Source organism: Salarias fasciatus, chromosome 11 (genome assembly GCF_902148845.1).
Source record: "Salarias fasciatus chromosome 11, fSalaFa1.1, whole genome shotgun sequence".
In the NCBI taxonomy this organism is placed as follows: Eukaryota; Metazoa; Chordata; class Actinopteri; order Blenniiformes; family Blenniidae; genus Salarias; species Salarias fasciatus.
The window spans coordinates 23,862,918-23,887,250 of NC_043755.1; the positions used below are offsets into that span (position 1 = coordinate 23,862,918).

At 47.4% G+C, this 24,333-nt stretch overlaps 2 protein-coding genes across 3 annotated transcripts in view; both read left to right on the plus strand.

Moving 5' to 3' along the window:
* Window positions 1-24,333, plus strand: part of LOC115396421 (zinc finger protein 271-like) — a 374,023-nt gene that overhangs the window by 158,148 nt on the left and 191,542 nt on the right. The window lies entirely within an intron of this gene.
* On the plus strand, window positions 137-23,572 carry LOC115396423 (1-acylglycerol-3-phosphate O-acyltransferase ABHD5-like). 2 transcript variants are annotated; one of them, XR_003932380.1, is made up of 9 exons: window positions 137-176; window positions 2,991-3,071; window positions 7,606-7,691; window positions 8,139-8,514; window positions 10,795-10,949; window positions 11,297-11,408; window positions 11,491-11,677; window positions 12,373-14,532; window positions 23,560-23,572. XR_003932380.1 is itself a non-coding variant. In XM_030102302.1 (8 exons), the coding sequence occupies exons 1-8, from the start codon at window positions 148-150 to the stop codon at window positions 12,460-12,462; spliced, it is 1,116 nt and encodes a 371-aa protein (XP_029958162.1). In that variant the 5' UTR covers window positions 137-147; the 3' UTR covers window positions 12,463-14,892. The 2 variants fall into 2 exon arrangements, 1 of the variants encoding a protein (XP_029958162.1); XM_030102302.1 differs by lacking the exon at window positions 23,560-23,572 and having other exon boundaries at window positions 12,373-14,892.

Sequence of the window (24,333 nt, forward strand, 5' to 3'; positions counted from 1 at the left end):
GCTTGTTTTTGTACTTCAAAGAGGAGGAGCAGTGGGCGGGGACGGCCTCTGCACGCGCCGCCCCGCTGACGTGACGCCGGTGAGTAAATCAAACGGCTGGAATCGCGGCGCTGAGGTCACGTGACGCGGAGCTGCTCCGACAGCGGAATGGCAGGAGAAGAGGCGGCGAGCAAAGGGTGAGTTTTTACTCTAAAACACCGCTTTAAACTCTGTTTTTCGGCGCGGATCTGTCGCCGCTGTTGAAGAGCTTCTGGCTGCGCACGTTTCAAATGTTTTCCGCTCTTGTTTCGAGGTTTAACGAGTTGTGACACTCACGGAGTGAGTGAAGTTGAGGTAAACATCCCCTGTCCGTGCCTCTCACATGTCAACATGCAGGAGGTCCTATGAAAACCTCCAAAACTCTTAGTTGTACAACAAACATTGTGCTTTTTAAGCCCAATTTTAGTTAATTTATTTCAATAATTTGCACTTTTTTCATTTTTGAAAAGTGTCATTCTGAATTTGCTAAAATATAATTTTGTAAATATGTATGAATATGTGTATTATTGAAGATATTGATACATTTGTGATGAACTGTGCAGATCTAATCTGCGTACGAACAAAATATGACTGTTACTATACCAGACTGACAGATATGAAATGTTTTCATGCACTATGCATTCATGCTCTGCAAAATTTAAAATGACAGAATTTCAAATACGAAACAAAACTGTCAATAACCACAATTGATTTACTGAAATTGTCTTTAATCAGTTGCATTGTAGGAGAGATGATCGTGTTTCCCAGCTGGTGGCTATAGAGCTGAGTCAGACACAAAAATCAAGGAATGATGTGTTATGAAATATAGAAAAGATGCATGTGTCAAATTCAGTCAGGTTTTAACAAATTTAAATTAAATCAAAACACAAACTAACATGTAATTTCCATCATACTGTCTATTTTCCATATGTTGTCATTTTCTTATTGGCCCTCTCTCAACAAGCAGTCATGAACATCTCTACCAACCCCAGACTGGAATCCTGCTGTTATAATCTGAGAGCAGTCGGGTGTTTTATTCCTATTTATTAATGTTTATTACACACAAAAAAAGCACTTTGAACAAACAATAGACAACACTTTATGTGAATCTTGGAATTTCATATATTATGAGTAAAATTGGAGCAAAATGAATCAAGTGAGTGCAAAAATCAAAAAGGTATTGAAAATATTATGCAAAGAAGAAGAAGAAACATTGTCTTTGTACACTATAATGTATTTTATTTACAATGAACCATCACAATGGTATTCCGCATAAATACAATGATATCAGTTGAAACTGACATTCCTCACAAATGAGAATCTGAATGTGAAAAGATTAAAAATGCCACATTAATGTAGTACACTGTAGAGCTCTGGAGGGCAGCTCGCTCGCTGCAGCACTTCATGAAAGTCCAGCTGCACTGGCCTGGACCGGGGTCTGGACTGGAGTCTTGACCGGGCTTTAGACTGCGATTTGGACTGGGGTCTGGACTGTGGTCTGGACTGGACTGGGGTCTGGACTGGTCTCTGCCGGTTCAGATGAGGGAGATCTCAGTCAGGGTTTCTGGGTTTACTTCACTCCAGACTTCAGGCCGTTGCTGAGTCCAGCAGGTCAGCAGACCCTGAATGGGCCCTGAGAGGAGGACTGCTCTTCTAGACCCTTACAGAGAAGCACTCTGACATCTGAAAACACAGACTAACTCTGGAGGAGTATTAAAGCTGCTCATGAAGGGGGGAAAAGTTAGAAGATAGATATGTTTATTTCATCATGCACTTTGTGAAAAAATTTGAAATATAATGTTGAAAATGTTAAAAATGAGTCTACCTCTTTTTTCCCGGGTGGCCCTGATGCTCTCCCATACATAACACATACATATATTTGATTTTAAAATCATTTTTTGATTGAAGTTGCCTCTTTTATGTCATTTAAACTACAGGTAAATCTGAAAAATGTCAGAACAAATCACAGGAGGAAAATCAAACACTGCATCACTGAAGCTGCTGCTACATGTCGGAAAAGATCTTCCTTTATATGAAGCTGACCTGTCTGTGCGACATCGATGCTGATATATCATTTATCCCGAATGATGTTTATGTAAGGTTCCCAAAATTCCATACAGTCATTTTGTTTGCTCTTGACAGTATTTGTCAAGTCGTTCAAGTCCAACGCTCCTGGATAACTCTGTTCCATTCGCTCCATTCTTTCTGTAAAAAAAAAACAAACAAACAAAACAAAACAAAAAAATAAGAGAAATGTCCTTTCCTTTAGATCCTAATTTTAGTTCACATGGGATTTCTGTTGAGTATTATTAAATTTAACTGGGTCGGAGATCAAATGTTTTGCTGTTTTCCTGAAATGTGGCTCTATGTTTATGATACATTCACGGTGATGAAGTAATTCAGAAATTCAGATTAGTAAGTCAGAGAAGATGCATTGGTTTCTGGAGAAATAGATTTTATTTGGTAAAACTCTAGACAATCTGTGTTATGAGGAGACTTGTAAGCACATGTGTGCTTGAGCATTCACAACAATTACATAAAAACAGACAGAGTAGATGTTATTGTCCCCGGGTGGAGATAATAGTTTATGGCTTCATAGACGAAGATAAAAACACCATCAGAGGAAAACAGCTGGTCATAAAACAGTCACAGACACGTCAGACAGCTTCAAGTGCTCAAATGAAATCTGCCTTTTTCATTTCCTCTCAAAATCAAGTGAGATTAAACTCCCAGGATTGTCAGGCCAGGTTCCTTCATAATCTCTGGATCCATTTCTTTTTCTGGGATTATCAATAATAATTCATCATATTTCCTGACATTCTGTCATGTGTGAGCGACGGATCATTTTTACCAATAGAGTACCAGCTTCCCCGTGCTGCTGACCAATCCTTCTGTCTGGTTGGTCCTGGTCTGGGTCAGTCCAGGTCTGCTCGGACCAGGTCTGCTCAGTCCTGGTTTTCTTGTGGCTGCAGGGTTGTTCACAGAGCGCTGACCGCTGTGGGGGTCTACGGTCTGGCCAGCGGCGTCCGGGGCTACGTGGACACCACCATCAGGTAATCCTGGTTGACCCTCTTAATCCATCACACCCATCACAATACATCGCTGATTCATTCTTATCACGACATCAACACTCTGAACTGAGATCACTTATATTGAGTTATGATTTGGAAATCGAAAATGTCAGAGAGCTGAACTCAATAGTTGGTATGTTAAAAATAAAGATAAAATTGCTTAAGAAATAAGTTTAAACAAAACTGCAATTTAACTATATATACGGGTTAGCAAGGTTTGCGTCAGGTGTTGTGGAACGAGGACACCCTGATGAGAAGTTGGCTACTGGAACGAAAAGACGAGTACGAGCGAGATGAGAAAACATAGCATTGGTGGAGTGCTACTATCGGAGCAAACCCAGAGAAAGAGGGTACATGCAGAGGATGTGGGACGGATGGTCGGTCAAAAACCCCACAGCAAAACTGAGTAAGAAACAGCTACTCACTCAGTGTCTGAATATCCGAAGGAGGAAATTACTGTCGCAGTTGGAGATTGATGGGGCACAGTGTGCCTCGTCCACGGTACAAATATGCTACAGCAAGGAGGAGTTAGGACGCCAGGCCAGTATGGGGGTGATTAAGCATCACCCCCAAACGGTGAGGTTGGGTACCAAGCCCCAATAAAAGAACCGGTCAAAGGGAGAGCAGCTGACCTGAAAGAGAAGATCATGAAGTCCTGGGGGAACAGAACTACCTCCTGCTCATGAAGGCTAAAGAACAGAGTACCAGAAAGATCTCTACTGGACGATGTAAACAAAGCACTGCTGAGTATCTCTACCCAGAACGTCACAGACCAACCAACTGATCTACGGTACGGCATCAGTTATCCTAGAGATGCTTGGCTACAAGATGAACAGCATGAGTAGCCAGAAGTCAGACCCTCCTTAGAAAAGAAGGCTAGAGGCAAAAATCAAGGCAACATGGAAAGCAGGTAGCCTCCTGACAGAACTGAACAGAGTTGTGAAGCTTAAGAAGGAACTGCCTGAGAAATACAGCAAGCTGTCCACAGCCGAGGCACTGGAGACTGAAGAGCAAAGACTGTCAGCCTGAGTTACCCCCCTAAAGAGACATACAAGAGAAGTGGAAGCCAGGTGGATAAACATTCTCCAACAATCCGCAAAGGTATCCTCTCAAAGAGGTACCACACAACACCAATGCAAAGTGGCTAGCAGACCTACAAGTAGAACTCTGCAACCTCCCAGAACAAGAACCAGTAGTCATCACAACAGCAGACGTCCAGAAAAAAAGTGGCAAAAATGGAGAACTGGCCAGCTCCAGGTCTTGACAGGATTCACACCTACTGGCTGAAGAAGCTACCTGCACTCCATGAAGGCCTGGCAGCCCAAATAATCCAGCTGCTAAGAGAACGGAACCACCCACAGTGGTTGACCCAAGGTCCAATGGTCCTTATCATGAAGAACCCCCCAGAAGGGAACAATACCGTCCAACTACCGGCCTGTAACCTGTCTCAGCACCACATGGAAACTCCTACCTGCATCATAATGGCTAAGATGAACAGGAACATGGAACAATACATGAGCAGAGCAGAGAAAGGAATTGGCAGTAACAGCAGAGAAGCCAAGCACCAGTTACTGATCGACGGGGTAATTGCACAAGACTGTAAGACCAGAAACTCTAACCTGTGCACTGTCTGGATTGATTACAAGAAAGCCTATGACTCAATGCCACAGGGATACTGGAGTGCTTGAAACTGTACAACATCAACAGGGAACTGACAACCTGCCTGGGAAACTCAATGAAGCTATGGAAGACAACACTGGAAGCTAACTGGAAGCCAGTGGCAGAGGTGAAAATCAAATGCGGCATATACCAAGGAGATGCCCTGTCCCCCCTGCTGTTCTGCAGAGGCCTGAACCCCCTCAGCCAGATCATTACCAAGAGCGGCTTTGGATACCGGTTCAAGAGCGGAACAACTGTCAGCCACCTCCTCTACATGGATGACATCAAACTGTATGCCAAGAATGAGCGTGACATCGACTCCGTGATTCACCTCACCAGGATATTCAGCAAAGACATTGGGATGTCATTCGGACTGGATAAGTGTGGACGAATGGTATCTAGAAGAGGGAAGGTGATCACAACTGAAGGAGTTGAATTGCCTGAAGGGAACATAACGGATGTGCAGGACAGCTACAAGTACCTGGGGATCCCACAGGTAAATGGTAGCCAGGATGAAACAGCTGGGAAGTCAGCCACAGCCAAATCCCTTCAGAGGGTGAGACCGGTCTGAACAGTCAGCTGAATGGCAAGAATCAAATCCAGGCCACTAACACATATGCCCTACCAGTAATCAGATACCCAGCTGATATCATGTCCTGGCCACTGGAAGAGATGCAAGCTACCGATAACAAGACAAGCAAACTCCTCACAATGCACGGAGGGCTTCACCTGAAGTCCAGCGTCCTGAGGCTGGACACAAAGCAAAGTGAGGGAGGCCGAGGACTGGTGAGTGTTAAAGCCACCACCCAGGAGGAAACGTCTTCCCTCCAAGAATACCTCCAGAAAATGGCTCCAATGACAACCTGCTCCGTGAATGCCTCAGACAGTGGAACCCCGTGAGGAAGAGGACTGAAGCACGGAGGCTCTAAATACCAGATCAGTAGAGGCCGGGGTGGAACACACTATACCAGACCCCAGGAGCAGACTGTGACAGGAAGCCCCTGAAACAACACATCACAGCAGGGGGCAAGATGCTGGCACGAAAGACAGACATGGAAAGCCATAACCAGGTTGAGGCATAGTATCCAGAAACATATGTGCCGAGTACGGACTGGAGAACCCAGAGTCTAGATGGACAACACCCCCAAAAGTGGTGGAAAACAACCAAGCCAAGATCCTGTGGGACTTCAAGAGTCAGACTGACAAACTGGTAAAGAAGAAACATGAGAAGAGAGCAGCAGTGATGGATGCAGCAGTCCCCAGGGACAGAACAACAGGAAGAAGGAACAGCAACAGCTGGAGAAATGCCAAGGGCTGGAAGAGCAGCTGGAGAAGATGTGGGCTGTGAAGGCAGCAGTGGTCCAGTAGTGATGGGGGCGCTAGGGGCAGGAACCCCCAGGCTGGATGCCTGGCTCCAGGAAATACCGGGAACAGCATCTGAGATCTCTGTCCAGAAGAGTGCAGTGCTAGAACCCTCAAGCTCCCAGGCCTCTGGTAGAGGACCCCGCGTCTAGGAAGGGCCACAACTGTTTTTTTTTTTGTTTTTTTTTAATGTGTGTGTGCCTATCCTCTTGTATTTGTGACAAACTGTGTGAAATGCCTGAAGACTCTTCCTGTACCGGTGGCCGTGTCGTTTTTACAGCTAGCTGCTGAAAATGTCAGTCAGATCTAAAACACGCCCCCTTCATTTTGAAGCACTGTCATGGGAAATAAGGAAAAGTTCTTACTTTTCATTTTTCTTCCTCTGTGCAGATAAATGATTCATTTCTCCTTTATCTCAGTGTTTGTGTTGAGCTGTCAGCATGTATTCATAAGGCTGGGACTCCCCAGTGCAGTGATGTTTCACTTCATGGACGCTGCTTGGTTTTTCTAATATATCAGACATAATCATCCAGCGTGTGTGGCGTTATGAGGAGTGTGTGGACTTTAAAATCCCTCAGCTCTTTCTTCATGTTTCATTTCGACACCTCCTCGCTGAGCTTTCCTAATCCTCCGCTTTAAGAAAAAGAACATTTTCTTTCCTCATTTTCCATGCCGAATTAAGTGTACTGTGAAGTTTGGCGTCCGCAGAGCTGCCGGAGTGTTGGAGGACGGGCCGAGCAGCTGATGTCGGGGTCATGAGACGTGACGCTCGCAGAATAAACGCCCCGTTATACCAGCGGCTCCCTGTGGCGTCACTAACATCAGCCTTTATTCTGCTGCTCAAATGTTGCTGTTTCACACCTTCACAGTGGATTTTTTTCAAGTTGCAGCTTCCAGTTAGTGTGTGTGTGTGTGTGTGTGTGTGCGTGCGTGCGTGCGTGCGTGCGTGCGTGCGTGCGTGCGTGCGTGCGTGTGTGTCATAAAGAACTGAACAAACAGGAAGCGTTTGGTAAACCAGTAACCAGTTTCATTGAAGTGTTGGTAAAAGTTCAACATGACTTTATCTCTTTTCGTCTTTGTGCACGTGTGTGTGCGTGCACGTGTTTACACCTGCCACCAATGTGATCCAGTGTGCAGTGTTTTAAATGAAACTATTAAAAGAGTTAGAAAGTTATTTGTTGTTTGTGTTTCTGCTTCAAGTTGCTGAAACCGTTTTTTTTTTTCTTTCCAATATAATTTTGTATTAAATTCTGTGAAGTAAACACAGACTATCTGGTTTAGTGGCCCAGTTCTCTGGAAATTCTGCTGCTCCCATCAGTGTGAGAAGAATAAATAGATGGTTTGAAATCAACCTGTTTTATAATACACTCTAATTTTGTCAAATTATCTACATGCAGATTTTCCCCTTTGTGAGGGAGTTAGCTGTAGGTACTGATGTTTGATGGCCTGCCTGTACCGGGATCGAACCCTTCGTCATCAGTTTGTGTGGTTTCAGGTGGTGCTGGATCCCAAACTGGCTCCCTTCCTGGTGTCCCACCTCTCAGAAAGACCTGCAGGCTGCAGAGACCCGGATGCTTCGATGTGAGTCGTGCTCAGATCCGCAGACCAAACAGTCGAGTTGGTCGATGATTGTGATGATCAGCTTATTTGAAACAGAAAATCAGCACGATGTGTTAGCCGTCACATGTTATGATCATGTTCAGTGGGAGTTTCTTGGTTCAGATTGTGGGTTCCTGGACCGGGTCGGAGTGGACCACCGGCTGTGTGTGGAGGAACAGAGTTTCTAGTGTTTTGGTTGCTTCACTTAAGACTTTGTAGGAATTCGGTTTCAAAATGTGCGTTCAGGAAGCTGCAGACGGAGCGATCGAGGAAAAGGAACAGAAAGTGAAGAACCCGGGGTCGGTGGAGGAAGTGTTTCAGGAAGGAGGAGGAATCCAGATTCCTCGAAGCTCAGATGAGGAAGAGTGAGGTGTTTCGGTCAGGGTCCTTTAAGTTCCTCTTCCTCCCCTCCTCCCCCTCTCTCTTCAGGCGTCAGCTGTTCTTTCACCAAACACTTCATCCCGGTCTCCAACGGCTGCCAGCTGTGGACCCTGGCCTGCGGCGGAGCCGGGTCCCGGGGGAAGACCCCCCTGGTCCTGCTGCACGGCTTCGGAGGCGGCGTGGGCCTCTGGGTGCAGAACCTGGACGCTCTGTCTCGGGGCCGGCCCGTCTTCGCCGTGGACCTGCTGGGCTTCGGCCAGAGCTCCAGACCCCACTTCTCTAAAGACCCCCGGCGGGCCGAGGACCAGTTCGTTGAGGCCGTGGAGCAGTGGAGGGCCAAAGTGGGCCTGGAGTCCATGATCCTGCTGGGACACAACCTGGGAGGATACCTGGCGGTGTCGTACTCCATCAGACATCCAGGCAGGTGGGTGCAGCTCAGAGGGCTGGACTCATTTAAAGGGGATCTGTCTGTCTTCCTCTGGTGCCCATGTGGCTGATCCCGGTGCTTTTCACATAATAATAAAAGCCAACAGCTGAGATAAATCTGAAGCCACCAGCAGATGATACTTTCTAGATCTTATTGAAGGTTGTTATTTTTAAAGATATTTTTAAATCGGCAGCGATTTTATGAGTTTCAGTGGAGTTTTCTGGCCTGTTTAATTTGGATGCACAAAACAGAAATGCATCTTTATTTTCCATTCAATGAAAGCGGTGATGACCGCTGTCGTGGTCAACAGTGCTGCTCACCTCACTCCTTAGTATTCTGTCCATATTTGATAAACTGTTCCTAAACCTGTTCCTAAATAGGTTGAGAATGAATAAATGAAATAAATGGTATTTAACACACCAGTGAGGATCAAACTGACTGTTTAAATGTGGAGTCATCCTGGAGAATTGAATTGTTCCCTCTTGAGTCTGGAGAATGAGGCAGCTGCATTCTCCTCCCAGCCTCGTTGCCTTGTTTTCATTGGCTGGGCGATGCATGAAGCAACATCAGACTGTTCCTCTTTAATCCGTCTTGTCTTTGCCGAGGACCCGGCAGTCGTACCACCCAGCCATCACCATTTCCAGGAGATATGTGACCGGTTAAGCAAACTGGTATGCATATCAACCTGAAAGAGTCAGGTTCACGCCCCACTAGCCCCACTAGCCCCACTAGCCCCAGTCACCACTGATGGAGAGGAACTGGAGGGCACTGAAGATCTCACCGGCCTCAGAAGCCTTAAGTGGTCATGGTGGTTCCCATGAAGAGAGTCTGAACAGAACCAGAGGAGCCTTCAGTCGGGTCTGTAACATCTGGAAGTCTGAACAGTACAGCCTGAAAATAAAGATCAGGCTTTATAACAGCACTTCCTCTGTAAGATCTGCGTCCTCTCCTGACATAAGATCACAAATGATGATGGACAATATGAATGTGACTCTTGAAATCAGGAATAATCTCAGGCTGCGATGGTTTGGTTATGACTGACGGATGCCCAATGACAGGATACCAAGGTCTGGAAGAGTTGGACTCCAAATGGAAGGAGGAAACAAGGCCAAAACCCACCTGGTGAAGGACTGTAAGGGTCATGGAGTCGAGACAAAGCTCAGGACGAGGTCGGGTGGCAGAGAGAGGTTTCACCGACAGGATGAAGCGGTTGAGTGAGATAAAGACCAAACTCTTGAGGGAAGTTCCTTTAAACGCTACTGTTAAATGAGCAAAACATACAATCCCCAAATATCCATCGGAGTTTGACCGGTATGAGAGAACCTGGCGGTGTGGAGCAGTGGCTCCAGCTGCCACAGTTCACTCACCAAGGTGTCTTCAGACCATGATAACAAAGTGTTTCTCCCCAGATTCTTCTCCAAGTCTTCAGTTTTCCCCGAGGATGGTTTGATAAAGCGACTCGACTGTCCCTTATCGGCCCTCCTCATCAAAAACACAGAAAAATCCCCGGCCCTCTTATCTCAGGCTCAGAAATGGCCTTTAAGTCACAACACTTTCTTATGTTAGCTGTGCCTACTGTTCAGCTGGCTGCCTGGAGACAAATCCCGATGCCCATTTTCACCATTAAAACCAATTCGTACCGTGCCCAATGTGAGGCCGTCAAATGTATCTGCCAGGGAGAGTCCTCACTTTAGTGTTCCCAGAATACAGAGTGAAAACCGTTCATTCACAAATGAGCATCAGAAGAGACAGAAGCTCTGTGTTGAGCAGATTTACTCGAAGCACGTCGTCATTATGAAAACAGCTTTTCATCAGATTTATCTTCTTAAATCTCAGAAACTCTGTTTAGCTCCTACACAAATATGCTTTATTCAACTTTAAAGCTGAAAGGCTCCTCTCACCAGAGACTAGGAGAGGAAACATGAAGGGTTAGCTGGCATTCACAGATGGTCACTGAGGATGGTGCCTGGACCAGGTGGAGGTGAGACTGACTCCAACAAAGTGACCAGGAATTCGGTTTGGACGACATTGTCTCTCCTACCACTTTCTCGTGACTTCTCAACCATTTCCATCTTGTCTTTTGGTTTTATTTTTGCTGTAATGAAGCAGTGGGCTCCATCAGGGGCATTTCCAACCTGTTGTTTGAGTCAAAGTGGTTTCAAGGGTCTTCTTTAACCAGTCCACCGGGCAGTATCAGACCTGATCCCTGGTACTGGTTTGGGTATTGGTCCATCCTTCGTAGCAGGAGTTGAATATGTTCCTGCTCCTGCTCTGCAGAGTGAAGCACGTGATCCTGGTGGAGCCGTGGGGTTTCCCCGAGCGTCCGGACTCATCGGAGGCCGACCGGCCCGTCCCGGTGTGGATCAAAGCCCTGGGCGCCGTGTTCAGCCCCTTCAACCCGCTGGCCGGCCTGCGACTGGTGGGACCGCTGGGTAAGACCGGACGGAGGCGGGGAGGGGGAAGTGCTGACGACACAAACTCTAATGAGACTGGACGGAGCGGTAGAGCGGAGTTTGGTTGGTGCTGTGGCACAGCCAGCCGGGATGAGAGCAGAGCTGCAGTAAAGGATTAGAAAGTGTGTTGGGAGCGAGGCCATGGGGGGTTTGAAGGAAAACACTCATTGGTTTATTCATTATCAATGTGAATTTAACTGGGATCAATATTGAATTAAAACTCTCAGAAACGTTTGAGGCTAGCAATATAAATAGTCTAATCTAGCAAAACAATGATATAATGAGTGAATATAATGTCACTTGACAAACTGGTGGTCCTCCTGCAGGTCCGTCTCTGGTCCAGACCTTCAGACCCGACCTCAGGAGGAAGTTCACCTCCATGTTCACGGACAACACGGTGTCGGAGTACATCTACCACCTCAACGTGCAAACTCCCAGGTCTGCCGCTTCCTGCCCCCGTCTGCCTCCATCTTTCCCTCCCTGCTCATCACTGTCTTCATTCTTCCGGGTTCCTCCTCAGTGGAGAGGCGGCGTTCAAGAGCATGCGTGGCGAGTACGGCTGGGCCAAGAGACCGATGCTGCAGAGGATCCACCGGCTGCGACCGGACGTCCCGCTCACCGTCGTCTACGGCTCCCGGTCGAGCATCGACTGCGACGCCGGCGGCGCGCTGAAGGAGCTCAGACCTTACTCCCACGTGGAGATCATGGTACGTTCTTACAGCTCCCTGTGTCAACTGTCAGACCTTCAGTCAGAGCTTTTCCAGTTCTGCATCCGTCCACGACTCTGTTCGAACTCAGGAGTGCAGGTTTCAGTCTGGACCTGCAGGTTCTGGCTCGACGCCTTCAGAGTTGATGTGCCTTCATGGTTCACAGAGAATAGAGAGATTACTGCAGTGAAGCACGGTGGCGGCATCATCATGGGCTTCTCAGGCGCAAGAGAAGGAGGATGTGCAGCGTCTGGGAGGATTCAGAGCACGGCGTGAAAGACATGAAAAGGCTTTTCTGAATTCCTGTTTCCACGACAATGCATTCAGGTGAAGACATCGTGACATCGATGCCCGGAGATTCTGAAAATTTCAACTCTGTCTCCATGGAAACTTAACACACCAAACAGCAGTGCCACCTGGTGGCCTGATGTGCTAACTGCACCATTTTCCTCATTTCTGCCGTTTCCATGGAAACGGACATCGTCTTCAAAACGCTGCCAGGTGAACCTGAAACTTTTCTGAAATGAAAATGCAAACATGATGAATTTTCAGTTGAAACGTTGTCGTGTAAACGAGACCTCAGACTGTCTGACGTTAGCTAAACTGGCTACATGTGCATAACGTGGAGCTGTGGAGGGAGAACGACGGCCGGCCGGGGTCTGCTCTTAATGATCTGAGGTTTGGTTCCCCTGCAGACGATCCGCGGCGCCGGGCACTACGTGTTCGCCGACCAGCCCGAAGACTTCAACCAGAGGGTATCGCAGGTGTGTGAGACGGTGGACTGAGCGGCGCTGTCCCGGGCCGGGAGCTCCCCGGTCTGAACCCCTCTGGTCTGGAGCGTGTGCACACGCTGCGTCGGCAGTGAGAGAACGAGTGAGCGGGCGAGCGAGCCGACGTTCTGTCATCTGACGGCTGAGTCAGGCCTCTTCCTGGAATCCTGCTCAATACGTCCTCTGACTCCTCCACCTCCACCAAACCCACTAGAAAATGTCATTTCCCAGCAGAGCCTGCAGGCCCGGAGCACATGCCTGCCTTTCACAAGAACGGCCTCTTTGACATGCAGCCGCCCACATAGGAGGTATTATATGTCGCTAATTTATGATGATATTGGTATTAGTTGGGAGTAATATTGAACAGGGGGGGCCGGGTTCCGCAGCGTCATGTGTTTCTCTTTGCGGTTTTCCTGAACGACGCAGACGGAAGTATAACTTTCAGCACGCAGAACGACGCCGTCAGCATCAGGAAGCAGCCGTTCACATTGATCCACCTCATGATAGCCTGCTTCACAGCGTCCCAGATGATCTTTTCCGGTTCTTTTAACCTGTTTGGCTCCTCAGGAGTAAATTTTTATCATTCTAAATGTCAGTGTGAAACAGCTGGAGCTTTATGAAATGGTAAAATGTGGATTTCACTGATCTTTTTGCCTCAAAAACTGCACTTATCCTTGGTTAAAAACAGACATGCAGTAGGCGTGATGAGCTGTTTTTATGCCTTCTCACTACAATAAGAAGTTCGTATTCAAAAGAAGCTTTCTTGGTGTTTTTTCCTGAACCGGAGTTGGCAACAACATGATGCATTGTGGGATTCAACCAAGCACATGAAGGAGATGAAATGAGAAGCGATCAGCAGTGCCCCGCCACTGAGAGGTCAGGTTTCTCCGCCTGTGGCTCTCCACCGGGGATCTTCACGGATCCTCTTACACAGAGCGTCCCCCGGAGTCCGGATATCTCCTCCAGGACGCTCGTTTTCACACACCAGCAGAACATGTGAGATGAGAACAGCCTCTAAATACTTTGATCTCTTTTTGTTTAGTGCAGGGGTGCCCAACATAAGGCCCGTGGGCCCAAACTGGCCCGCATGAGGCTCCAGTCCAGCCGAACTCAGGGAGAGTTTATAGAAACAAGCATGAAGCAACAGCGAGAGAAGGTTGTTTTTTCTTCCACTGGGTTTCTGCAGCAGAAGGTTGATTAACATGGCTTCATGTTGACACTGTCGTTCTTTACTTTTCAATTGTTTGGTTTTGTGGAAATGTAGATATTTTCATCGTCTTCTGAACCACAGCATGGACAAAGCTTCAGGTCTAAAGCTTGTTCTTTATGGCACTGCTGTACTGGTCCGGCCCACTCAAGAGGAACGTCAGCTTTACGTGACCCAAAACCAGAAGGTTCAGGGCGAAGATGTTTGAGAGCATAATGGAAAAGTTTATATTTAGTTTATGTTTTCAAAACAACTGGAAAAACAGCCTCAAATTTATATTTTAATTTTAGCATTAACCCATTTTGACAAAGTTTTCTGATACAAACTTCAGCCAGAAAGTCATGTGCTTGCAGCGTTATGCAGATTTAATGCATGTTATTTACATATTCGCCCTCAGAGTGTTGAAGGTCACTGATTCTGCTCACATCTCAGTTCTGTCTCCTTTACTCATGAAAGCTCATCATGCAGGGCCGGTTTTGGCCCTCGGACCACACGTTTGAGACCCCCACAGTGATGTTGAGGGTGTGCTGGAGGAGCAGGCTGGTTTTCCTTCTGTTAAAGTTTTACCCAGGAGTGATCGATGGGCCTGAAAAGAGGTCACTTTAATACTCAATCGGCTTTAAGATGATGGAAGTGGAGGCGACTTCATTCCACTGACGTGAGGAATTCAAATTAACTGATCGTGTTCTCGAGAGACGTACACTGACTGAGTTTTGCTCCATTTTTTAAAACTGATTGTTAATGTGAAGACTGAAGACCCGTTTCCACGACGTTTCAAGTGACAAAGCATGATTTTTTTGCATTTTCGTTTCAGAAAGGTTTTTCATTTACATAGCATTTTGAGAAGAAGATGCGTTTCCAAAGGATGGAATTAGCATGTTGAGCCAAGAGAGCCACACACACACACACACACACACACACACACACACACACACACGCTGCAGAGAACAAAACGTTTTAAACATTAATGGGAGAACATCTACTCCCTCATTTACTATGGCAGATGCATGGTAGCAGTGTTTCAGAAAAGTTGCATTTCCCTTTGTTTCTGCAGAACCTGAGCAATAATAAAAACTTCCAGGTTTTCCAAAAGGTTTCCAGCCTCTCAGAGCAACACTGTCGTGTAAACTGACCCCAGAATGAGAGTTCTGCGTTTCACTTGTGTCATGTCGACGTGTGTTTAGTCTTGCACAGTTTCTCCTTTGACTGTTTTGCTATCATGTCATGTACAAATGAAATAAAACACTCGCAGTATTTTGACTCTACTGTCTTCTGTTTTTTAATTGCGGGGTTGCGGGTTCAATCCCACCTCGCCCTGTATGTACGTAGAACGACAACGAGCCACCATGGCTGTGAACCACTTCGAAACTGCTGAAGCAGTGAAAGAAATCCATTTAAGTCCTTCTTGCATCATGTAAACCTGTTCCCACACCTTCAGCTCCTTGTTTCAGAGCAGCAGAGTCAATATTTCTCTCCTGCTGTCAGCTCCTCTGCATGCAGCAGAGAAAAATTACTCCTATTGCATTAGTGTCAGCGCGCGGTAGTTCCCCGTCCTCGCCACCAGAGGGCACTCATGTGTAGAGGTCCAGCTTCTCTCCATTCATTCCCACCTTTTCGCCTGTTAGGGATCGCGGATGGAAAAGTCACATGACAGCAGATCCTTTTTTCCACACTGGCAATTACCAAAAGACTGTCTGAGGATGAGCGGGGGTGGAGGGGGGGTGGGGGGTGGAGGGGAGCTTGTCCAGCTTGTTGTTAAATTGTCCCAGAGGGGCAGGCTGAGTGGACAGAGGATGTAGAGTGTTTAACCCTTCATCCTCCTCCTCCTCCTCAGACTTCCTGTCTGTTTTCCCTTTTTGTTTTTCGCTTTACCCCTGGATCAGGAGCACCGCCATGCCTCCACCAGCAGCGGTTCTGCGTGTCAGAATGTTGCTCCATCCAGTGTGACCGGCGCCGCACGTGGAAATGCATCCGCCCACTCCAGACCGGAGGAGCTGCAGCTTATCTGCGGCATTAGTTGGATGTGGAGCAATTAGCCGGGAGCACACCTCGGGGCGGCGGCCGCAAAGCCCCAGTAATGCCATCCTCCCCCTGATGGGAGACCATTAAACACAGCGTGGCAGGGCGGGGCCGCCCCGGACCCCGAGAGTCACTCCGCTCACCGAGAAAATCCCTCCGATGAAGCACAGCATTGATCAGCAGAGCGGAAGGCTTTCAAACAAGTGAGGGGAGAGGAAGAGGAGCAGCAGCAGCAGCATCAGGTCCTGATGAAGACTGAGGAGGGAACAGAGGAGCAGGTGAACACCTCTCAGAGCGCAGTCTGACCATCTGTCTTTATTTTCCTCAGCTGATCAGATAATATCTTCACCATCAATCACAGCCAGGCAGTGCAGAAGCATCAAGCTGGTTCAGTCGCTCAATCATCAGCCGACGTCGTCACCAAGACGAACACTGAGACCTGAGACCTCCACGAAACCTGAGACCTCCACGAAACCTGAGACCTCCACGAAACCTGAGACCTCCACGAAACCCGCAGGACGTTTATCGGTCATCCATCCATCCATCCATCCATCCATCTGAATGTCTTTAATGTACAAACTACTAATAAGTCACACACTAAAACAGTGAAGAATTGCTTTAAATATGGTGAAATGGCTAAAATTCCTAAAAACACAAAAAGCTTTGCAGCTAAACTGGATCTAACAGCTGAAAAACGGTTAGAATATTTAAAAAAAAAATCAAAGATCTGGAGAACGCGAGGCAGACGATGACCAGACCAGAGTCCAACTGGAAGACCTTTGAAGGTCTTGGTGGAATGGGTTTGGTCTGCACCCGGTGCTCCTGTTATGTTCACACTTACAGCAGCAGGGGAGCATATTTAGAAGAATCCTGAACTTGTTGACATTTAATCAGACTCTTTGAAAGGTCTTAGACCCTTTAAAACAAACTCTTGGTCTTCAGGCCTTTTAGAATAAAACCCAGACTCTGAAACTAATCTGTTTTTAAGTCTTAAGTCTTCATGAAGTTGAAGAAATCTTAAAACTTATTCAAACCAGAGGGTTACTGGTTAACCTCACTTATAACTAACCCTAAACCCTACCAAGACAGATCTGAACGCTCTCAACAACATTTGATTAAAATGCTTGAACTCCTCCTCTTAGATCTAAACTTCCTGACCTCAACTTGAACCTCTCAGACTGAGAACCGGTTAAACTTCGGCTGGTTAAACCAAATCCAGACCCCGTTTACATGACGATTCAAATGAAAAAGCTTCGGTTTTGTTTTCATTTCAGAAAAGTTTCGCATTGACATGGCTACTTTTTGAAAACGATGTCCGGTTACTCAGGAAACTGAAGAAACCCTGAAAACAATGGAATTAGCATGTTGTGATTTGCAGTATCACCGTTTCAGAAAAAGGGGCGTATCCCATAATTTCCATGGAAAGAGTGTTTTCAAAAAGTTCCACCTTGCGAGATGTTTTCATCGAGTTGCCTTTTCAGTGACTCCACAGGCCACTGCCAACCAAACAGAACCCAACCCAAACCGCAACAAAAGTTTTCAGCAGATACATAGAAACATTCGTTCGTTATAAACGTGTATACCTAGACATGTGCAGGAAATAGAAAACCAAAGAATTCAGCACTGAACTGAAGAACCTTGTTCTCCTGGACAGACGTGTTTTCGGGATGAGTAACTGCTGAGACTGTAGAGCTGCGAGTAAATACAACCATGATGCAGCATGACAACAGAACACGACGTGGATCCATTTCAGAGGTAGACAGGAAGCAGGAAGTGGTCGATGGAAGAGCACCTCTTCTTCTCTAAAAGCTTTGCTCATGGGTACATTTTTCAACAAATTCACCAGAGTCGGCTGGGAGGTTCCTCCGTCCTGTGATGGACCGTTGGCACAGGCACCTGGAAAGTTCCTGTCTGGACACCACGCTCTGTCCGTCCCTGGTGGACGACGGTCAACAGGAGTTGTGAGCGCTCTGCCTGTCAGGCTCCCATCGGCTGAACCTGCCGTCTGTAACGAAGCGCCGGACGGTGATCGTGTGCTGATACGAGCGAGCAGAGGAGGTGGAGGGTGGCGGCGGAGGAGAGAGACCTTTACTCGGAGCACAGACCAGGCCGTGCCAGACCGGGCTCGTCTCGTCTGGGTTGCTAGGAAACCAGCAAGGCGCCTGATCTAATTTATTAAACTCAGCCTCTTGCCTCCTCTGTATCTCTCTCTTTCTCTTCCTGTGTCTGTCTGGCTCGCTCACTTTCGGCCTCCATGCTGCTTTCCCTATCTGCCGTTATCTTTCCCACCCTCTAAGGAGCTTATCTCCCTCCTCACCCCTCCTCTCCTCGCTCTTCCTCCGCTGCTATCAGGCGCTCCCCAGCTTCCTCCCAGTGTACGTGGCTGTATCTTCCCTGAGCTCTCTCTCCTTCCCATCCTCCCTCCATCTCAGACGCTCTTTCTTTTTCCTTCTCCTTCTTCTCCCAGGCTGCCGCGGCTCCTTCGCCACCCCCATATCTTCCTGGCCGAGCCGGCAGTGCCGCCCTTGGGCGAGCCAGACCTTCTGCGACTTCGCCGAGCAGCACTCAGAACACGGGGCTCCTGTAAACACCGGCACAGCGGCGCATTACCATTTAGACTGGGACTCGGGCTCTTCTCTGTCCTCTGGATTCATAAATGTTGATGCAGCAGCCCTCCTGCTCTCAAGCACTTTGCTCTGCTTATTGGCTGAATTATTCAGACGCCGCCATCGCTATCTTCAACCCGATCGATGATCTTACACATTCCACATGATCAATACAGGAGCGCGTTTTACACAGGATGCTTCGGAGTGCTGATGCCAGAGAATCAAAGTGTTTTTTGTTTCCAGATGAGAACTTAGTGAGTGTAAGTCAAATTCCAGCATGTCAGTGTCGTCGGTACGCATCTCGTGTCCGTGGAGACGTTCTCTGAGGTTTGCTGGATTTTTCTCTTCAGGAAGGGATTTCAGTTTGGCCCAGAGGTTTGAAATGAGGCCAGAAGTCACTGCTGATCGCTGTAGTTTCTCCTCTGTGTCGCTGGAGGTCAGGTTTGTCTCTTTGTTGTCTCTAAAGCACCAAACATCCTGACTTTAAGCCTCGTTCTCACAATTTTCACCACTTCAACAGCCTCCAAAGCACCTTTTCACTGACTTTCACCCAAACCACCCATGACAGCTGCCATGCCAGACACTAAATTCATCCACTGGGAGCAATTCTGGGTTCAGCGCCTTGCTCAAGGACACTTTAACATACGGACAACGCACGACGGGGGATTGAACCTGAAAGACAACCCGCTCTACCACCTGAACCAGACGTCCCTATTCGCTGTCTCTCGCTGCAGGACACTCTTCTCTTTTCCTCACCACTTCAGTGCGTTCACCACCTCCCCACCCAGAAGCAGAGAAGCAGCCCCGCAGCATGATGATGCCTCTGCCGTGCTCTACAGTGGAAAGGCTGGGTGACTTCATTTACTTAGAGAATTCGGGTTTGATTCCCTTATTTCCTCATGATCGTATACCGTATACTGTATATTGTAAACGAACCACAGACTGCAGCAGTGGACGGTTGGAACGGTGGAACCTCACTAATCCTCTGAGGACTTTGCTATTTTCTCCTTTTTTTGTTGCGCCTGGACGTTTTGAGATAAACTGCATGTGAAACCTTCACCCTGTGATGCATAATCATGAATTACAGTTGATCTGAATATGTATGAAGCTCCAGACCACAGCATCTCCCCAGGACCCGTTTCTGAGAAGGTTCTCTCCACCAAAACTAACAGAAACACAGTCCAGAAATACCACTTACCATTAAACAGCTCATCAAGACTTTACAGTTTATACTACATATTGAATCACCCGGAGCAGACGGCTGCCCTGCAGGGCTTTATGAAGAATCATGGCCACTTTTCACAACACCAGTATTAAAAATGAGTCAAAATAAAGCCATACCTCGTAAGAATTTCAAAGCTTGAGCAGCGTTTCATCGCCCTCGCACACCTATATTTAGTAACATGAGGCTCACATCAAACCAAAAAGTAGGGGCATCATTTTTCTAAATCACATCTAAGATATATCTGTATATTTATTGTTCTAATACCGTGACATAAACCATGGTAGGCAGTGGAAAATAAATCCGCTTCTGATTGATTATCGCTGCTTTTCGGCAGATCAGATCGACGCTGACATGAGTCATCGCACTACTGCCGAGTGTGGGGTTGTCTCTCTCTCTCTCTCTCACACACACACACACACACACACACACACACACACACACACACACACACACACACACACACACACAGCCCTTTGTGTCTGTCCTAATTGGGCTTTGCTGTGATGAAATGGAGAAGATGTGCAGAGCGACATGGGAGTTTTCCCGTCTTCGTCCTGGTCAGCTGAGGGTGGGGGTGTTGGGTGGATGTGGTGGTGGAGGTCACGGTTATTTCCTGATCACTCTGCTAGGATTACAGTCAGGTCGGCACCAATCCAAGTCGGCCCTGCCCAACTCGGCCCTGCCCCCGGGATACAGTCAAGTCGGCATCAAGCCAAGTCGGCCTCGCGGGGGGGCGGGGTGTGGGGGGGAGGGGGAGGTGTGGGGGGGCACATGATCATGTGATCATGTGATCAGATCATGCAGCTTCAGTCTTCCGAGGTTTCCACTGATAGGGTAAAAATAAATTAATTGTACTGGCTGACCAAACGTCAGGGGTGGAGACCATGACAATAAAATTATAATGCAGGCGACTGCTTTGATCAGGCAGCGTTCCGCGAACGCTGCCTGATCACATGATCTGGTCACATGACCAGACAGCCGCTCATGCTGCGCGCTCATAGCTAAGCTACTTGTTTCAAACAGAAAGTCAAACATGAAGCTCCAGGTACATCATCCACCTCTAACCTGTCAGTCACCATAGTCACACAGTTTGTCCTCCAGTCCCCCCGCCTGCTACGTGAGGAGAAGCGGCGCACGAAAAAAACCGTGCAAATCGTCGCGCCGTAGCAGACATCATGATTAAAAAAAGGAGGCTTTTGGCCGAGTTGATAAGCAGCTTACAGTCAAGTCGGCAGCGACCAACTTGGCCACTTGAGAGCACCCCCCCCCCCCCCCCCCCCCCCGCGAGGCTGATTTGGCTTGATGCCGACTTCACTCGGTGCCGTCTTGACTGTATCCTGGGGGCGGTGCCGAGTTGGGCAGGGCCGACTTGGATTGGTGCCGACCTGACTGTATCCCACCCTGCTGCACTCCCTGTTGGCCTGAGCAGAGTGAGCGTGGAGTCGGCTCGGTGACGCGGCAGATGGGCGAGGCGTGGGGTCACCGGGGGGGGGGCCGCTGTTTGGCCTGGAAGCGTCAAATGCCCAGGAATACCAGCGCCATCAGATCGCTTATTAAACCGGAATTTATCTCCATCTCCTCACCTGTTCCCTCTCAGCCAACGCCGTCTCTCCGCCTCAACTTCCCATGAATCACGGGCGCCCTGAGGATCTCCGCTGTGACAGCGTGGGACGGTGATGGAGGAGGGGAGGAAGACCCACCCACCGGTTTGGCGCCTTGAGGCAGGGGAAAACTTGAACTGAATTGGAAGTGGAAGACGCTGTGGTGTGATGGAGCTTCTTGGAGGATTTTTCTACCTCTGTTTAGTGCAACGTCAAGTCCAAGTCAGACGGAACGGGTCAAAACCACGACGCTGCAAAAACTCTGACCTGACTCATTTTCACTTCATTTGATGGAGGCTACTTTAATCAGGAACATATCTCATATTTCAGTTAGCATCGTCACCGTCTGATGAGCAGTTCCGCTGTACCTGCTGTGAATCACAAGAGTTGTGTTCTACTAATGCAGACATGTTTGATCGATGAACACAAACTCAGCGACCTGCTTCTGAAACACTGTAAATCCGGGCCGAGAGAAAGAGCACTGTTTGTTGGCGTCAGGTGAGGTCCTGCAGACACGTTGTCCAGTTTCTCACCGGCGTTTTGTCTTCTTCTTATCACGGACTGTTTTCCCAGTTTCTCTCCACGTTTGTCTTCTCTCATTACCTCTGGAACCCAGTCTGGCTGTTTTTAAAAGTCTTTAAGATGTCAGAGGAGCGGCGGCGCCGCGTTCGCTTCGTCTCATTGTGATTCCTCAGCAGCGGCGGCACGGCCGAGTTCACAGAGAACTGTCAGCCAGATTAATGAATTACTTCAGCAGACACACACACACACACACACACACACACACACACACACAAATGCTCTGACTGTGCATGCGTTGAGACATTTGAATTCACATCCAGGACTCGGTGGTCTTGTTCCTGTGTCGTCCCGCCGAGGCCCTCCGCTGCACGCCACTGTCACTTCCTGTCAGTTCTGATTTCATACAGACGGACCCGTGTTGTGTTTGTGGTGTGTGTTTTTGTGTGTTTGTGTTGTGTGCTGTCGGCGCTCTCACAGGACTGCAATCTCAGCCTGAATCCAACAACCCAAAAGTCCTGAACGTCACTTTACACTTCATGTTTTCAGAACAACCAGAAGAGTGGAACTGCTCTGCTGAGTCACTGCGAAGCTGCACAAGAAGAAGATCTAGTTTTTAGAAGATTCTTCCCATACAAACAGGATCTAAAACACACAGACCATCATTTCAATGCATTTGATATCATTCATTCATTCATTCATTCATTCATGAATGAATGAATGAATGATATCATACATGGTGTAAATATTCACCTGCAAAAACACAACCTCACAAGTTAAAGCATCATCTGTTAGCATTAAAATCAACCTAGTTCACTTTATGATGGATCTTAGTCATTGAGGTTCCATTTGTTTTAACTAACAAGACGTTATTGGAGACATTTATAGCACTAATTTATGAAGCTTTGAGTCACATGTAAGAATAACTTGATTGTAATGACTTGAGATGCTAGATGTGTATAGTAATTCTACTTAATGCTTTCTATTGTGTTTAAATGGGCTTTATTGTCCTCAAGATAAGACAAAATTAATGACCCAGTATTTTGTTTTATTGTTCCACATTTCAGTGAATAAGAAAGTTTCATTAATGTAAAAATTTGTGAATTTTTGGGGGATTATTTAACAGAATGGGTTGCGAGCTTTACCTGCTAGCGAGGCCATTTGCACACTTGAGTATAAAACTAGAGTGAAAATGAGGAACTGAAGTGGCAGACAGTATGTCTCTATTGAGGGATTTTAATATTCTGGACCACAGACAGTTTATCAGTCTCTATTATATACAAACTTAACAGTTTTCTGAACTATGTGACAAAATAAAACATTTTTTTATCCTCAGGGCATCTCAGAAACACCGGTCATGTTATAAATTGTTTAAGTTAAAGTCGGGAGGCCAAACACTTGTTTATGCATAATCCCTGAAATAGTGTTTGTTCTATATTAAAGTGAAACGATAGTGTTCAACCACCCTAAAAAGAGATTCACAGTTTGAGTCAAGCCAATCATGCATCAATATTTCTATTCTAAAACTGGACACAATGAAAATGTGGAGATTTTGTGATGAGTTGCAAACAGTGGAGCCGGCAGTGAAAGGCTTTTCCAGTTAATCAGATGCTGATGGAGTCTCCTGATGGAGTGTGGGCGCTGCTGGGTGGAGGAACGAGGAGCTGCTCCTCCTGCCAAGATGACTGATGGTCCTCGATATGTCTCTGAAGAGAGGAGAGGACTCCACTCAGCTGGAACCCCCCCGCCGCCGCCGCCGCCACTCGGAGGGTAGCGCCGCGGCGTAGGTGGACTTATGAACAGAATCAGTCAAAAGACAGTGGACGGCGATGTGGCTGGAAATCCGGGCAGCTGCTTTACAGACTGTGTTGAGAGGCTTGATTTGCTGAAAGCAAACAGACACGGCAAACAGCAGAGAGGAGCGCCGTCAGCCAGCGTGTTGGGAAAGTCTGCTCGCAGATGGAGGCTTTTTTCAGGACGGAAATAAATAGACTCAGTCCGGGATTTAGAAAGCCCTCATCTGTCGGGGGTGAGAGAAATCCACACGTAGATCAGCACTGCCGCATCCTTCAGGCGTGGCGTCCTCTCAAGTGGAAAGGCTTTTTTTAAATTTGAGGTTTCATTTCAGACATTTTTTTGTGTTTCCACGGCAGTGTTTTGAAAATGGTGACGACGTAGACGCAAACATGTAGACGTTAATACACCCCAAACATTAACAGTGGACACGGACATCCGTATGGACGGACCACCAAGCTGGATTGTTATCACGGTCGAGTCTTTGTTCCAGATGTTGCAAACAAGCAAAAAGGTTCATTTATAACAATAATGTCTCATGTTGTCACTGTTTGTGGTCCGTCATCTGGTCTGAGGTCAGCCTTTCATAAACATGCTGCTGTGACTGGAAGGCGATTCCTCTACTGGCCCCCCACAACTTTTTTAAACGTCACTATAACTTTAACGTTCTCTGTTAAACCCTTTCAATGCTGAGGGGAGATTTTCTCATAATCTCCTGACATGCTCATATTGGTCTCAGTATCTGACGTTCTTCCACTAAAATCTGGACTTCTGTACTGACAGAAGAGGCTGAGTGGAAGTCTGCTTGAGCGCCGGGTGGATATTCAGTGCATGTACACACAGAGCACCGAGGCAGTGGTCTAAATCCTGGCCGGGTTTTTCCTCAGAGGTGTCTTGATATGTGCTGATTGAGAA